The following is a 17,581-nucleotide window of genomic DNA, read 5'->3' on the forward strand; positions in this document are numbered from 1 at the left end:
TGAGCAAACTGAATTCCAGCAATGATTAACCTGGCCAAAGTCAAAAAGTAAGCTAATAAGGGGACTTGTTATTCCAAAGGTATAGACTTTCAGTTTTGCGAGATGAAAAGGTTCCGGAGATCTCCTGTACAACAGCGTGCAAACCACTAACATCACTATGCACCACAAAGTGGTTCAGAGGGTCAAGTTCATGTGCGTGTGTTTTTGGTTTTTTTTTTACCACAATAAAAAAAATTTACATTCCTAGATTAAAAAAATAATGACAGAATGCATCATTCATTCCATATCCTGGACTTGGCTACAACCACAGTATAATAAACTTTATTTCTGATCACAAAAAGAGAGAGCAAGCAAGCACGCAAGCTAGCTAAGAGAAGGGCTAATCTGATTTCGAGATCTGCTCTAAGGGGCACCTGAGTGGCTCAGTTGTTAAGCGTCTGCCTTCAGCTCAGGTCATGAGCCCGGGGTCCTGGGATCGAGCCTCGCGTCGGGCTCCCTGCTCAGTGGGAAGCCTGCTTCTCCCTCTCCCACTCTCCCTGCTTGTGTTGTCTTTCTCGCTCTGTCGCTCTCTGTCAAATAAATGAATGAAATCTTAAAAAAAAAAAAAAAAATCTGGTCTAAGTTCCAAACAGAGCAAATAAGGAGAAAAATGTAAGACTGGAAAACCCAAACCGATTTGATTTCCCCGTCCCAGCCCACAGTGCCATTCCTTACATGGCAATGAGAGCATTTTTAATGTCTAGATCTTTCCGTGGTGGCTTTCAGATAGGTGATTCAGAGCTACAGGGATGACCATCCCAAAGCAGGTGGGGATGGGGTGATGTCCACTCCTGCCTCGAGTTAAGACCCTCGCCACCTCTTCTGTCCAGGCCTTCGTTAAGATTTACACATCACATCGTGGCTCAGTCGCCTGGCAGAGCTGCCACAATGAGGTGTTTTGTTCCAGTTCTGACCTGCTTTCAGAACTTTAGACTAGCGTGCGAGTGGGCTCCCAGTCTAGGAAGTACAGTTCTCTATTCGACTAGCACTTGTGTCTTAGTTTGCTAGGGCTGCCTTAACAAAGTATCGAGTTATTTAAAACCATGGACACTGATTGCCCCACAGAAGTGTTGGTGGTCCTGGTTCCTCAGGAGAGCTCTGAGGGAGCAGCTGTGCCATGCCCCCCTTCTTGTAGCTTATAGACACATGATTCTAATCCCCCATCTTCACACGACCTCCTCCTTACGATGGCACCAGCCATAGTGGGTTCAGGGCCCACCTTCTTCCAAAATGAGCTCATCTTAATGAAATCCATCTGCACAGATCCTGTTTCCAAGTAAGGTCACATTTTGAGGTACTGGGAGTTAGGATTTCAACATATCTTATTGGGAGAGCCACAAGTCAACTCTAACAGCTTCTCAGAAGATGACTGCCAGCAGCATCTGGGAATTTGTTTAAAGTCCCAATTCTTGGGTCCCACTCAGACTCACTAAATCAGAAACTCTGGAAGTAGAGCCAAATAATGCACACTTTCCTAAGCCTTCCGGGAGCTTCTGAGGCAGGCTGAAGTTTGAGAACCACTGTGTTAAACCATACTCTACATTAAAAAAATCACTTTCGAGGTGCCTGGGTGGCACAGTCATTAAGCATCCGCCTTCGGCTCAGGTCATGATCTCAGGGTCCTGAGATCGAGCCCAGCATTGGGCTCCCCGCTTCGCAGAAAGTCTGCTTCACTCCCCCTGCTGTGTTCTCTCTCTCTGTCAAATAAATAAAACAAAATCTTAAAACAAACAAACAAAAAACTTAGAAAAAGTCACTTTCCAGGCTAAGTATGCATCTTGCCCTTCTGGGCTGCCTCCAGCTGTATTTATAACACACTGCTTCTCCCACAGCAGTGATCAACTACTACTTATTGCTATAGTGAAACAGACTGGAGTCTCAAGTCTCTACAGGTGTGGCCTTCAGATAGGGTTTATTTTTCCTGTTTATGAATTCTATGAACTACCAATGTTGAAAGTCTAGATTACAGACTTTTCTTGGAAAAAAAATTACAAGACTTGGCAACACCATATCCAAAATTCCACATGGCAGCAATCAACTGATGGGTCTGACGCAGGGTATGGGGATTCCGGGTGAGCCACAGTCCTCATCACCCCTGATGCCTCCCCAACCCTGAGGCTTCCTGCAGACCACACTTGCTCACTTACGTCTCCTCTCTGACCCCTGAGGCAGATGAGCTTGAACCATGTCTGGATTGAGGAGAGCTAGGGAGAAAAATACATCACTGTCTATAGCCTAAAATATGTAGTTATTTCAAACAGCAAGTTTAAGAACGAAATTCTAGAAGCTGGTGGCTCTGATTAGCACTGACTTCAAGTTTTGAGAGTTTAGCTTCCCTTTCTACAGGGTAAAAGAGTTACGAAATGAGTCAAGTACTGACCTCAAAGTTTTGTAGTGGCTTGCCCATGGGACAATATCAGGTGAGTGACAGCACAGTCAGAGGAGAGTTCCAGATTGGCATGGCTTCATGAGGGAATAGTGGGACGTGGAGGATATGAAATCATGATCATACATCACATATGCCCCTGTGTTGAGCTGCACCAGCAGATCAGTTCGGAAATAAACAATTCTTTCCCAGTAGAACAAGCTCGGGGAGCGGGGAGCTTCATTCTTTGAAGCTACTTTCAAGGTTTACAAAATTCTTTTTTTGTATTATTATTATTTATTTATTTGATAGGAAGAAAGAGATCACAAGTAGGCAGAGAGGCAGGCAGAGAGAGGGGGAAGCAGTCTCCCTGCTGAGCAGAGAGCCTGATGTGGGGGTCGATTCCAGGACCCTGAGACCATAACCTGAGCCAAAGGCAGGGGCTTAACCCACTAAGCCACCCAGGTGCCCCTTCCTCAGTATTCTCTAGAAAGCAAAGAAGAGATGGAATGTGTCCCTGATGGCTAATCTTTCCTTAAAGCTCATAGAACTTGGAACAATAATTTCTTCCAAGACGAAGATGACTGTCTCCCAGGTAGACCTAATATTTTGAATTGTCTATTAAAAATTAAAACACGTCTTCACTGCAAAGTAAGTATATATAAATGGGATGTCTAAAATGAGGGTCTACTTTCCCTCTGACTGTGTAAGACAGGAGTCTGCAGAGAAACAGATCCAGTAGGAGGTATGTGTACATACATGGAGAGAGCAGGAGCTCATACTAAGAAACTGGGTCCCATCACAAGGGAAGCTAACAAGTCTCCAGACCTTCAGGGTGAGTGGGCTGAACCTGGCTAGAGACCCAGGAGAGCCGATGGTTCAGTGCAGTCCTAAGGCAGGAAGAAGCCAATGTCCTAGACCCCCAAGGCCATCAGGTAAGAGGAAATCCCTCTTATTAGGGATAAGTTTCCATTTTGTTCTACTGGGGCCCTCAACTAATTGGATGAGGCCCACCCACCCACCCTGGGGAGGTTGATCTGTTTTATTCAGTCCACTGATTCAAACATTAATTGCATTCAGAAACACCCTCACAGACACAACCCAGAGTAATGCTGAATCGAATGTCTGGACACCTCCACTGACACATATAAAGGTCACCATCACAACTCTCACATGGCTGGTGGGTGACAAGACAGGGACAATCAGCTCACGGGAGTGCCGGAAGCTGTGAAGGGCAGATACTCAGGCAGGAGAGAGACACAGCTGACCCCGTGCAGAAGGGATGTCTTCTCAGGCCTCTCCTGTTCCTTCCATGCCAGGGTCATTCTCCGCGGGCTCACTCAACCTCTACTCTAGGTCACCTCACAGTGCATGAAGAAGGCTGCGTGCCACTCTGCCATCTTCTGAAATGGCTACCATCCTAGTGCTGACACTGTCATGGACAGACACTGGCTAGTGCTGTGGTGGCAAATGGACCTCCCAGCCTTGGAGGGACTGCTATCCTGTGTGGCCACTTCAGGAAGCTGCTCAGCAGTTTCTCATAAAATTACACATGCAGTTATGCATGCATGGGTATCCACCCAGAAAAAAATGAGAACTTGGGGCGCCTAGGTGGCTGAGCTGGTTCAGCCTCTGACTCTTGATTTTGGCTCAGATGGTTGATCTCAAGGTCGTGGGATCAAGCCCCGAGTCAGGCTCTGCGCTCAGCGGGGACTCTGTTCCAGATTCTCTCTCCCTCTCCCTCCTGCTCTTATACTCTCTCTGTCAAATAAGTAAATAAAATCTTAAAAAAAAAAAAAAAAAAGAAAGAAATGAAAACTCAAGATTGTACAAAAGCCTGTAAGTGAATGTTTACAGCAGCTTTATTCATGGTCACCAAATACTAGAAAAGAACCCAAAGGTCCTTCAGGGGGTAAGTGGACAGACGACACCAAACACGCATCTATCACACAGCAGAATCCCGCACAGCAATAACAAGGCACAAAACAAGCATGTATGAATCTCAAAAGTAATACACTGAGTGGAAGAAGCCAGTCTCAAAAGGCTGAATAGCATATCACTCTATTTATAGGACATTTCTGAGAAGACAGAACAGCTTAGCAGTTGTGAGGAGATGGGGGAGCGGAAGGTGTGTGTGACTATAAAGGAATGAGACAAAGGAACCGGGGTGGGGGGGTACTATTCTGAATCTTGATTTAAACGTGTGTTGACGTCTTAAGACTTGCACACTCCTCCTCCCACATCAGATTAACTATATGATCTTTTTAAAAATTGGAAAAATCCAGGGGTTAAAAAAAGTAATTGTATGTCACCCAATTGATGCACAGGATAAAGGGACCCAAGGGGAAATGTCTAGGGTATGGGGTCAGGCATCAGCAGCTGAGACCAGAATGTGCCCGGGGAAAGGGGAGCCAGAAGGGCAGGAAGGCACAGGCATCCCTGTACGTCTCGGGGTACAAAGAGGATAAGCGACATTCCTGAGTCACTGGGCACAACCTAATAATTCTCTGAAAAGGCAAAACAGCTGTGATCTGTAACATTTCTTCCCCAAGAATTTTGTATTCGTGGCCGCTGACAACAGCCTTAAGAGAGGAAATGCAGGCTTACAGACGGTAAAGGATTGGCCTGGATTTTGATCTCGGTTCTGTCTGGTTCAAGAGTTGCCACAGAAAGCAAAGATTACACCGTGAATGTCTCTTTCTGCAGCTGTACCCAGGCAAGCCCCTTAATCCCCTGTGCTCTTAAAGCCCGGCTCTTCCTTTAAAGCAGAGGTTCTCCACGGGAGAAGGGGGTGTTTTGCCCCCAGAGGACACGTGGCCTTGTTTGGAGACAGCTTTAGTTGTCACAGCCCGTGGGAGGGTGCTACCAGCATCTAGTGGGTAGAAGCCAGAGATGCTGCTAAACATCGTACAAGGCCTGGGATGGCCCCTGAACAAAGACATACCCAGCCCCCAGTGTCTCTGCGGCAGAGGTGGAGAACCTGCTGGCTTAAAAGCGAGGAAGAAAACATGTCCACAAATCCCACACTGTGCTAGGGATCGTCCAATTCTCAACTTACTTATTTCCTCAAGACCCTGTGGGGGTAGCTACTATTAACCCCAATTTATAACTGAGCAAGCTGCTGCTTGCTTACCCACACCCCAGTGACAGACAGGAAGCCGCAGGAACCCCCAGGTCCCTGTGAGGGCAAAGCCCGGGGTGCTGCAGTGTGGGGTCCCCAGGGCGAGGCTGGGGCCTCCACAAACCCCCTTCACTTCCTTGCATCCCATCTGGCCTCCAAAATCACCTCCTAACTGTAAGAGATCTGCAAACATGGGGAGCTGTTTGGCTGGCAGAGGCGCAGGTCTGAATTCTGGGGCCCCAGGAAACAAACTTCAGAGCCACCCAGGACTGGCGTGTCACCCTGGCTTCCTGGGCTCCTTTCAGGATTCCTGCCCTCAAGGCCCGGATGCCTCCCCTCCCTCCCAGTGGCTCAGAGGCATTCGCAGCCAGCAGCCAGGTGCTCCTGGGGGGCATCCTCTCCTCCCTCTCTCTTCAAGATGGGGAGGGCACTGAGGCAGGGGCCTGGGGGCAGAGAGACACATTACTGAGAAAGGCACGACGGTCCGTCACCCACAACCACAACCGACAGGCAGGGCCTGCCTGAGAAAATACGTGGAAAGCTTTGAAAACAAGTCCTATGATCACCTCTGAGGGATGCTGGTTCAGTTTTACCCCCTCCTGTCAATCGTGCTGACAGTCCCAACAGCTGGGAGCAGAGGTGGGGGGTGAACTGGAGGGAGGAGGAAGAGAAGTAGAAACCCCGAAGGAAGGCAGAGGAACAGTGCCAGTAGAAAAGGAACATGAGCTTAAAGTTGACCAGACAGCTCAGGAGTCAGATGACGTCATGACAAAGGAAGAGGATCCCCAGGATGTGGGGACCCTCTTGCAAGTCCGGTAGGACTGCGTTCATGGAAACCACTCTTTAGCATCATTCGAGGTAACCACAGACAGGTCTCGGTGCAGGCGGTACAGGGTTGTTCTCGAATTTGACAAAGCAGAGTACATTCCTGACGAGGCTCGGGGCAGGCCCCCGAGGTGTCCCACTGCAGGGCTGCCATGGGCGGACCTCAACCACCCTGACCGCCACCCTGGGCCTCCCAGGCCCCCCACAGCCAGGCAGACCCTACTCACAGCTCTAAGATCAGGATGACGTCTGTCTTGTTCTCGTAAACCTCATGTAGGGTGATGATGTTGGGGTGCTGGATCTCCTTCAGGATGCTGACCTCCCGCTCGATGTCCTCGCGGCTCACGCCCCGCCGGCTGGACTTCGTCCTCCTTTTCTTGATAAACTTGGCGGCATATTGTACACCGGTGCTTTTCTCCCGGCATTTCTTCACGACTGCGAACTGCCCACTGTAGACAGAGGATGAGCGGTTACAAGTCATTCACACATTTCTTTATTGCTCCCTACAAAGCCCGGATTTGAGCACGGATGGGGCAGGGAACGAGCAAGGGGGGCCGTTAACGGTGAGTAAGAAAGTCCATGGGGTGGGAAATTAACAGATTAAACTGGGTTACTTCTCATGACATTTCCTTTTCATTAAACCTGCTTAAAAACAGGTTGCAGTGTTCTTGAACATTTAAGAACAATGTTGCAAGTGATACAAAGTCTCTTGTCTTGAAGAATACTCTAAGGAAGGAGAACGATGCCTCCACTTCTGTGATTTCTTCCTCCCTCCCCTTGCAGACTCTGGGATAGCAGCAAGGAGCTTCCCGACCTCCCAACCTCCTTCTGACAAGCCTTTCTCCCATTTGTCCAGGGAAGACAAGGGATCAAGATGGGCGAACTTAAAGAAAAATACACAGAGCCCTGCTTTCAACGACCTATTTCTAGCCTATGTACTTAACAACTGAAACGTTCAGAATTTAAAAAAAAAAAAAAAAAAAAAAAGCTGTATATTCTGTTCACACCTCAGGGATTAGATCAGCCACATACACCAGACATCTGTTGGTGGAGGCTTCTCCAGCATTACCTGCCTCTCTCCTTTCTAGGGATCCTACAGCCCTGAGGAAACTGACTCCACCCCCACCTAGAGATATGCATTGGATGACCTAGGCTAAGCCAGTCAGTATACTGTGTCTTCCTGGCCCCAGGTACAGACACATGACCAAAGTAAGACCTTTTGGAGAATGCAGAGACCGAGACCTTTTCTGAGACTCTTCTTTCTTCTGGATGTGAACACTGAACTCCATGACCCCAGTTGCTACTTCCAGCCATCCCGGGATGAAGGGGGAGGTCCACTCTTGGTTTAAGGCCAACCATTCCAGAGGCAGAGCCAAATAGAAGAGAAACCAGGTTTGTGGTAACACTGTGAAATGGCTGGATCAACCTTAGCCTGAAAGCCATCTGCCTTTGGGTTTTTCAGCAACAGAAGCCAATAAAGGCCCTTTACTGCTAAAGCCAGTTGGATATGGGCTTTCAGTTTCTTGCAGAGGAAAGCAACCTATACATTCTCAGCCATGGTATATAACCTGAGCCTCCTACCTATGTATATGAAAGAATATAATAACAGAACTTACCACAAAATAATAAAATAAATACATAAGCAGGGAGAGCCTTGAAAGGTAAGTAAGCTACCCTGAAAGTAAGGGAAACAATACAAAAGGACCCTTCCTGTATCAATGCTGGCACCTCACTTCTTCCCCAGAGCCACCCATCACAGGATCCGTATATTTCTTGGCAGGTGCTAGAGAACAGCTATATAGAGAATTATCACAGTTATTTTTAACTAGCTTTATTCTCCCATGAAGACAAAAGGGGGAGAGAAAATCAGATGAACAGTAACTGTTCAATGTTAAAGAAGGGATACTTTAATACATTACTCATTTACTTTAGCAGCAGAGGTCAGTGAAGAAAAACCCAGAGTACAGGATTATTTCTTTAGCACTGCCAGATTTTTGCATGACAGGCTATTAAGACTCTCTTTCTCCCTGCAGCAAAATAGCAGAGAGGCTGAAGATAAATCACACCAGAACACTAGCACCAACTGCCTGTGAACTCACGACCTTAAAGAGCCAGGGGATCTGTTAGGACTTTATTACATTTTACATTCTTTTTCTGAAGAGCAAAGAACTGGGCTTATTTCTCTCTTGGAGAGTGGAGGTGGGCGGCAGAGATGGGGCTTGTGGGGGAAGAAAACAGCCTGACTACGGAACAAAGTGAGCTACTACTTGGAAGCATCTGGTGAAGCGGTGCTTATATTCCCACTTGTCAGAAAGAGAGCATCAGGTCCCAGCTGAGAGCTCCCAAGGTGTCCAAGGACGCGGGGTGGGGCAGGGCACTGATCCGAGTCACATATGACCCAAGCTTCCAGGGGCTGAGTCATGCACGCCTGTCACGCAAGCGCCGTGACTTTTCTCAGGGACTGTAAAGATTCAAGGCAGATTCAGTGGTTTGAATTATGTTGCTTTAAACACTAAAAACGAAAAACCAGAAAGAGATGTGAGGAACGTAAATGGAAGCCTAAGTCCAAAGACTATCCCAAGTTGTTTTTCCTGCTAAACGTTCCATGTGGACTTTTCCCCCTTTTAATTATGGGAGTGAAAGCATCAAGGCCCCCCTACCCTAGCGCTGGGCTGGGGCGAGGGGGCACTGTATACCCTGTGCGCCAAGGCCAGGAGTGTGTGCACAGGCCCAACCTGACGGCAATGCCCACATCTGCAGCAAAACATTTGGACCGCACTCCTTCCTTGGTCAGCTGACCTGACTCACACTTCCGGGTCCCCCTGAGGGGAAAGCAGGCAGGGAGAAGGGGCTGTAGCTAGGCTGGGAGCCCCCCAACCCCCCCAGGCCAAGAGAAGATGTGCACGGCTGCAGCTAATGTCCCAACTAACCTTGGTTGCAGACGGTCGAGAAGGTGTAGACTAATTTCGAGGACCACTTTTCTAGACCCATCTCAATGCTACCTCTTTAAAGACACCTTTCCGAGTTATCTCTGCCTACCCAACGTCTGCCCCGACCAGTGCCGTCTCCTGCACCTGAGCCCACAGGGCCCCTTGCAGATTTTTCTGCCTGTTTCTTGCCCATTCCTACTCCTACCACGACTGCAGCTCCACGGAGGACAGAAGGCTGGCAGGCGAATCTCTCATCCCTGAGACACGGGATGCAGGGCTCCTCTGGGAGCTCATGCGTGATGCGCTTGACTCCTGAATCCTTAAAACCAGAGGTGTTACCTGAAGACACTTCCCTGTAGTTCAGTAGCTCTGCATGGGGCTGCGCACTCAGGCTGCCTGTCTGAGCTGGTGTCCCGCCTCTTACCAGGTGTGTAACTGAGGGTTTACATCCCCCTTGACCACTCTCTGCCTCAGTTTCCTTATCTGCCAAGTGGGCAGAGTAATAGTGTTTGCCTGGGAGGGTTCGTGGGGTGGAAAGGAAGGATTAAACAAACTAATAATATATGGAAAGTGATTAGAATGGCGCCTAGCAGTATGACATCTTCAATGACTATTCACCTGGAGCCACTGCCAGGAGCTTAGGGTCTATGGTTCGAAGCTCGAAGTGCCTTCAAAGTATCAGCCTCTCAGAACTGCCAAGGGAAAAAAGAGCCCAAAGAAGAAAAAACCTCAACAGGGTTGTCACGTGTTTAAAGTGTAAAACTCAAGCCGATCCTGGCCTTAGGCTTCGGCCTTCAAACATGACATCCCCGCCCTCATGCCCTGCCAAGGGAGAGCGGCTGCCCCCAGCAGATGAGGAAACTGAGGCACAACTGAGCCCAGGGCGGGCAGAGGCTCACGCAAGGCTATGGGGCCTTGGTGTGCACTCGGTAACTCGTGCCGGGATTTTCCCAGCCGTCTCCACAGGCAGGCAGCGAACCGAAGGCAGACTCCTCGGAGAAGAAATTCCTTTCTAAACACAGTAATTTGCTTTGTGAGGCCTCATTTGAGCTGGACTGGTGGTTAATTGCTGCTCCCATGCTTTCCTTCCTGAACAGCTGGCCCTTGACCCCCCCCCAGCTCCCTCACACCCACTTTGGGGGGTCAGCTCCTCTTCCCCGATCCCCCTCCCCCAATAATTACAACTGAAAACAATTTTTTGTTTAGGCTTTTTTGGGCAAGAGCTTCCAAATCATGGGATCCCGGAGAAACGATCTGATACAGCTGCCAGGGTAAGCGCTGGGCAAGGAGGTACGTAAATTCACACAGAGAAGCAAGGCCACCACTGCCACACATGGTGGCCTGGGCTCCAGCCTCCCTCCTGTGATGGAACCAGAGGCTCCCCACCGATGCACACCCCCATGGACAGCTGCAGCGGTCGTCCATGGATGGGGCAATGCAGCCGTCCCTGCAAAACAGAAACTGACTGGATATCAGCACATTTGAAGTGACAAAACAGAATACAGGGGATCCTCACTTTCCGCAAGAGCTGTATGTGCCAGTTCACCTACTTATTACATTGTACTTGTGACTTCAAAGTCATCATTGGCAGTGCTGTCACGGAAACAGATCCGAGTCACCCGAGTGCCCAGGGGAGGTGGGTCAAGGCCACACTCTGCCTTCTAGGTCAGCTTCGATATAGTAAACAAATGTCTTTTTTTTTTTTTTTTTTTTAAGATTTTATTTACTTGTCAGAGAGAGATCACAAGTAGGCAGAGAGGCAGGCAAAGAGAGGGGGAAGCAGGCTCCCTGCTGAGCAGAGAGCCCGATGCGGGGCTCGATCCCAAGACCCTGAGATCATGATCTGAGCCAAAGGCAGAAGCTTAACCCACTAAACCACCAAGGTGCCCCAACAAATGTCTTCTTAAAAGTCTATTTAGTGCCAGGCTTTTTCATTTTTGCTATCTGTTGGTGATTTCCCTATTTAAAATCACCCCCAAAATGGGAAGTCCAGAGCTCATAAGATGGAGGCTGTGATGGACTTGTGGAGGACACCTGTCATGGGTGGGTTGGCTTTGTTCAGGCAGGGGTGTCAGTGATGTTGGCCTTGAGCCCAGTGTTAAAGAATCAACGATGTGTGTAATGGAAGGCCCTTTAAACAGAAACACGCATGAAACAAGGTTATGCGTGCATCCGATGATGGAAATGTTACGAGCGGAGGCTCACAGAAACGTGACCCTGTTTTTTCTCTAGAACAAATGGTCCAGTATTCGCTACCTCAGTGTCTGCAGTGAAGTCACGGAACATAACTATAGCCCCAATAATGAGAATCGATCATATGTTGCTTTTTAAAAATGTACTCATGTTTTCTGTCACCTAATAACTGACAGAACACTTTTTGGACTAAGTACAGCTAGCCAAATTCATTTTGACACAGAAGCTTTCAATTAAATGTAACAAACACATATTGACCACTAGTGGCCAGATCCATACAAAGCCGATGAGACACATCCCATTTTAAAGAGTTTTGTACTACAAAAACTTGTTGATTTAAAAAGAATCATAAATTTTATCAAAAAAAAAAAAAGAAGAAAGAAAGAAAGAAAGAAAGAAAGAAAACTTTGGGTAAAAGGAGCAAAACTTCATAAAGAACAACCTGCCACCTAGTGTCTTTGTCTAAGTCAATGACCTCATCAGAGCACCTTGTAGTCACTCAATGAACTGTACCCAGAATTCTACCCAAGGAGTTTAACATATTACTTTATTCATTATCACAACTCTACAACATTCACTTATGCACTCTTCCATCAATGAGAAAAACCAAACCTTAGAGAGATTTTTTTCTAGTTGCCTGAACTCTTCCCTGCAAGGAAGCCCCACACTTGAGAAGTGAATCCCGAATGCATTTGCCTCCAATGCTCTATTCGTCGAACCCCATTGCTGTCCCGGGCTTCTGTCCATTTTGTTGGAAATATAAGTGATGCCCCTGTGAAGTTACAGATGGGTCTAGGAATCATTCCAGGGAAAAGCTTTGTGCAGGGAAGGCACGGAGAGGAGGGCGGTAGTGGAATACGGTTGGGCAGTGCTGCCTTCTCCCCGCTGCAAACTCATGAAGTGTTTTAACTAATTAAAGCCTCTGTGTTACCATGCTCTGATGTTCTCAGAGTAAACAGTAAGTCATGTTTGTGTGTCGTCTCAGAAGCCCTTACTAACAATTAGAAAGAGCCACAAAAGATTCTTAAGGTCAGCGCACCAGGGCGACAAGCACACATTTGTGAAGCATGTGGGCTTTTACAGGTCCATTATATTTCATGACGCATTACAAGTAAAGCTGTTGGACTCTGTTTAATCCAGTTGGGTTTTATTTTCAAATTCATTTATTTGTGGGAGTTTTGCTCACTTGGGGAAAGATGGGAAAAAGATGGCATAAACGTGCAATGTCAGAAGGTCGCATTCAGAGGGAGGAATTGGGCTGAACGTGACAATATGTTGTACCTTCGCGCTGGCACCTAACCTAGGGGCTAACATTTTCGTTGCTGACCTTGACCTAGACACCACATTGCAACAAGCTCCCACCAGGGAAGGTGGATGCCAACTCAAAACAAAGGGGCTAAAGGGGCACCTAGGTGGCTCAGTGGGTTAAAGCCTCTGCCTTTGGCTCAGGTCATGATCCCAGGGTCCTGGGATTGAGTCCCGCATCGGGCTCTCTGCTCAGCAGGGAGCCTGCTTCCCTTCCTCTCTCTCTGCCTCCCTCTCTGCCTACTTGTGATCTCTGTCAAATAAATAAATAAAATCTTTTAAAAAAAAAACAAAAAACAAAAACAAAAACCGAAAACCAAAGGGGCTAAAACAGTACTTTTTTTTTTTTTTTTTTTTTTGCTGATTTTAAATATGTCTCTATCCCAGCACATTTAAGTCAAAGAATTATTTATGGTAACTCTTTATTGTTATGAGTTCCCTGTATTAATGCTGGAAACGGATCTGGCTTTGATCAAAAAAACGATAAGCTCCAACTCTCCCCTCGTCTCAAGGCTTTGCAGTAAGGTTTCTAATTAAAGCAAAATAATTTCTACTTTTGAATTCATGTTATCAACCCGCAGGACAATGTGAGGGCTGGTTCGTGAGCCATTTATTCTTCTTGAAGAGCTGCACTGAAAGAGTGTCAGTGGCCTGAATCCTACCTGAACACTGGAATTACGGGTCTTCAATAAGAAATGAGGTGGCAGAAGTGGTTTTCCAAGGATGAGTTCACACTGACGGCAGGGGAAAAGACCCCAAAGGATTCGCAGGCTAATGGGAGAGACAAGCACGTAACACCAGAGTATGGGAAGGGCCATACAAAGGACGTGGCCACTGTGAAGCCCCAGGGGAGAGCATGAGGTCAGGGAACCCAGGGTGTACCCTGAGGGTTAAGCCCCAGCCTGGAGGACAAAGTGTGTGGAGGAACGGTGTCCCGGAGGAGAGAGCAGGAGCTGAGCTGGAGAGGCATGAAAGGGCCTGGTCCGTATTTCCAAGAGGAGACAGAGAGGTGGTGAAGCACAAGTGCAGCCCCACAAACAGGGCCCAGCCCACTATGAAGCAGCGCCAACCCCAACTCGGCCAACAAGGCAAGAATGCAGTGACCTGTCTGAGCCTCAGTTTCCCCATCTTTGTGAGGGTGATGCCAACATGAGATGAGGCCAGGCACGTGGGTTCTCTAAGCATATTGAGCTCATGTAGGGATGAGAATTAACAAGCTATCTCAGCTCAGCAGTTCTCCAAGAAGCCCAGAGGACAGTGTTTCCGTGGCCGAAAAGTGGCACCAAATTTCTCCTTGGCATTTTTCCAGGCAACTGTGAAATCTCAGTATTAAATCTCTATGCTAAATTATTAGGACTAAATTATTTTTGATGAAACCTATCTGATGTGTTCCCTTTGGTTCCCCCCAAAACCTTATTGCTTCATTTAGATGCTGAAGTTTTAGTCTGCGGCTAAGTTAGGGGAAGCAAACTGTCCTTTGCAAAGATGGCCTCAGTCACGTCTTTCAGGTCAAGGCTCTCCCGCAGTGTGACCTCATCTGTCCCACCCTGACGTGGACTCTCAGCCTGGTCTCCTGGAATCTGAGACTTGTTTGACTAATAGGAAGTGGCAAAAGTGATGGGACTTCTGCCTGGTTCTTAGGGCACACATTCTTGGGTGTTCCCTCTTGGAACCCCGCCACCATCCTGGGAGAAGCCCAGCGTGGAGGTGTCCCCATCCACAGCTCCCTCCGAGCGGACAGCAGATTTAACAGGTCGGCCAGGAAAGTGGACATTAACATCTGCCCCATCAAGTCTTCAGATGGCTCCAGCCCCAGCCAACATGTAGTGCCCCCAGACGGGGGTCTCAGCAACCACTGCGGGGGGAGGAGGGTCTGTGGCAACCCAGAGGAGCACGAGAGAGCATGGTCAACTGTTGCTTTTTGCTTCCCCGTTTTGGGCTGGTTTGTTACACAGCCATGGACAGGTGGAACAGCCGCGAAAATATCTGGGACGATGGGTTTGACCCATGACCTGGGAAGCTGTGTAGGGGAAGGAGTCAGTACCAAGGATGAGAGGCCAGCAGGTGACCAGGGACAGAGCCCAGCATGATGGGAGGGAGCAAGAATGCCCAGACCATCTTGAACACAGCACCCACCCCACCCCCAAGCCTGCATATGCATGTGGGGCTCATGTTTCAGGTTTGGCAGCCGTTCCCTATCTTTCAAGGAAAGCTCTGCATCAGTTAGAAGGGATCTCTGTGTCAGAACCCAAAACCAACAGCAAACCCCAGAGGCTCTCGCTGAAATGCCTTCACAGATCCCTGGTGCAGCAGGGCTTGCCACTCGTCTCCAGTTCACCTTCTCCAGTCTCTGTGGGGGAGCAGGACCCCACTCTGAGACCCAACACCCGCTGCCCAGCAAGTTTCCGTGAACGCGCTGCCGCTCACCCTCACTCAGACTGGTCCACGCGCCCGGGGCCCAGTGGAAGCCTCCCCTTCCGTCCTCAGCCACCAGCGCACAGAATTCAGCAGACGATGAAGGCTAACCCGTCCACGGACTGGGAACTTCAACACCAAGTTCAATCCCCTTGGAAGGCTTCTCTGGCTCAGCCCACACTCCCAACTGCCCCTCTCTGCCCTTTGAGAAGCTTCACATGACAGGAGTGCAAAACACCTTTTACAAAAACACCAAAGCCAGTGATGATGAGGAGGACGACTAAAAACACACAACCCCTCAGAAATTATTAAACTGCTACCAAGACTCAATCAAAATGGCACATGATCAGGGCACCTGGGTGGCTCAGCTGCTTAAGCATCTGGCTCTTGATTTCAACTCAGGTCATGATCTTGGGGTCATAAGATCGAGCCCTGCATCAGGTTCCATTCTGGGCTTGGAGCCTACTTAAGATTCTCTCTCTCCTTCTGCCCCTCCCCCAACACGTAAAAATAAATAATAATTTAAAAATGGCCCCTGATCTGAAGAAGAATTGTGCGCCCCTACACCATAAGAAAGCAGCACAGGTTGCCAGGGTACGGACAGCAAGAGGCAGGGTTTACCAAGGGCATAAACACCAGCCTGTCACCCCGGGAACCAAAACAACACACGGGAGTCAGGACTGAGTTGCCAAATGAGAAGTGCTGCCCAAGGGTGGCTGGGAGACGCTGGAGCAGCATGCTGAGCAGAAGGACTGGGCGGAGAGTGGACCCCTTGGGTAGAGCAGCCTCTGGGAGGGCAGGACTGCACAGAGAAGTCCACACCCAGCAGAAGAGAGCAAAAGCCAGGACCCAAGGCAAGGGTAGGCAAGGATCTGGGTTCGGGCACAGGTGCGGTGTTGCCCGTGGGTCAAAGAAACCAAATACACAAGCATTGGGCAGCTCGGGCAGCTCATTACAATGAAAGAATAAGCAAACCCCAGCAAGCAAGGACTCAGAGGAAAGGGCGATTAGAAAGGTAGCAGTGCACACCTCTGCTCACTCCACTTGTCCCTGGGATCACTCTTTGGACGGGGAATGTCTGAGGTCCACCTGGAAGTGCATTTCCCAAATAAACAGACGCTACTTGGAGAAAGGGTGTCATGGTCAAGCAAGTTTAGGGGAAACTGCGTAAACAGAGTCACACAGGTCTCTGTACACACATTCAGCATTTCAGAGGGTTTGGGTTGTTAACCACAAAATGCTTTTGCTATTTTATTTTTTGCTTGTTTTTTGTCATGGAGCATTATGAAATTTTGAAATCCAGTTTTGGTTTTGGTTTTTATTGTTGTTGTTGTTGTTGTTGTTGTGTGTGTGTGTGTGTGTGTGTGTTTAAGAAAAGTCTGCTTTCGTCTTCTCTCTCAGTTAAATTCTTCTTCAGAGCTGGGACTGGACTCTATATGCCCAGTTTCCCTTTAATTTTCAAGCCAGAGCTGCATTTTGAGGTTACTTCCTCAGGCACACCCCCTCAGGGTGCGGCCGGGTGGGGCTGAGTGCAGAGCTGGCTTTGGGAGGGCTCAGACCCTTTGGGACTCTGGCCCATTAGAAGGGTGGGGACCAACTGAGTCAGGCCAGGGAGAGGAAGCCGCCTGCTGCTTTGGAGTGAGAGCTCCTCTGCCTTTTTCTGGCTGTTGGTCTGGCTGCTTAGAGGGGACGGGCCAATGCACAATGTTTGTAGTCCTGGCACAAGCCCAGTACCAATTGAGACTAAGTCTTTTTTTTTTTTCTTTCACATGGTTGGCAGGGCTAGGTATTGTGGACAGAAACTGAGAGCTGGCAGGGTAGGTGTGGAGAGAGAAGGCCTGAAGGCAGAGTGCTGTACTATTCACTGGCCAGTTCACAGGGGAACTCTTGAGCTCTCCTGCCTGCCTGGGACCATGAGAACCATCACCGAAATCGGGTGGCAGTGATGGGAAGGAGCCCAGAACCTGCAAACCACTTAGAGCAAGTCCTCAGCAGCCTCCCAGGCACTTGACTTACACAAGCCTAGAAGGAACACTGCCATCTTGTTCCGGGAGTGGGGGGGTGGGGAGAGTTCCTTTGGTTACTGTCCCTTGTGGCCATATCTAATCTCACTTGATTCAGATATGGTCTGTGACTTCAGGAATTTACAACCCATAGGGCTTAACAGGACATTTCCATATAACTGACCTGTGAGTGCTGTATAAGATGGACGGAGGTGTGCAGAGTGAGTGGGGGTCCTGCACTAGCCGAGGGCTGGGGACAACCTCACCCACCCCAGTCAGCACCACCCAGGCTCCTGAACTCGGGACCGGGCACAGAACACATGCTTGGTGTCTGTTTTTGGTTTTTAAAGCCAAAGGGAAAGGAAAAAGGAAAACAAGTATTGGA

General features: G+C 48.7%; 1 protein-coding gene across 10 annotated transcripts in view; it reads right to left on the reverse strand.

Annotated features, from left to right (window-relative positions):
- The window catches only part of DAPK1 (death associated protein kinase 1), a 172,312-nt gene that overhangs the window by 71,345 nt on the left and 83,386 nt on the right, over positions 1-17,581 (reverse strand). For all 10 annotated transcript variants that reach the window (XR_009346435.1, XM_059142493.1, XM_059142490.1 and 7 more), the window contains exon 3: positions 6,578-6,799. Coding sequence is in view for 9 of the 10 variants with exons in the window: in XM_059142493.1 (XP_058998476.1) it covers positions 6,578-6,799 (222 nt within the window). In the remaining variant the exon portion in view is untranslated. The remainder of the gene's footprint in view (positions 1-6,577; positions 6,800-17,581) is intronic.

Source organism: Mustela lutreola, chromosome 12, assembly GCF_030435805.1.
Source record: "Mustela lutreola isolate mMusLut2 chromosome 12, mMusLut2.pri, whole genome shotgun sequence".
NCBI lineage: Eukaryota > Metazoa > Chordata > Mammalia > Carnivora > Mustelidae > Mustela > Mustela lutreola.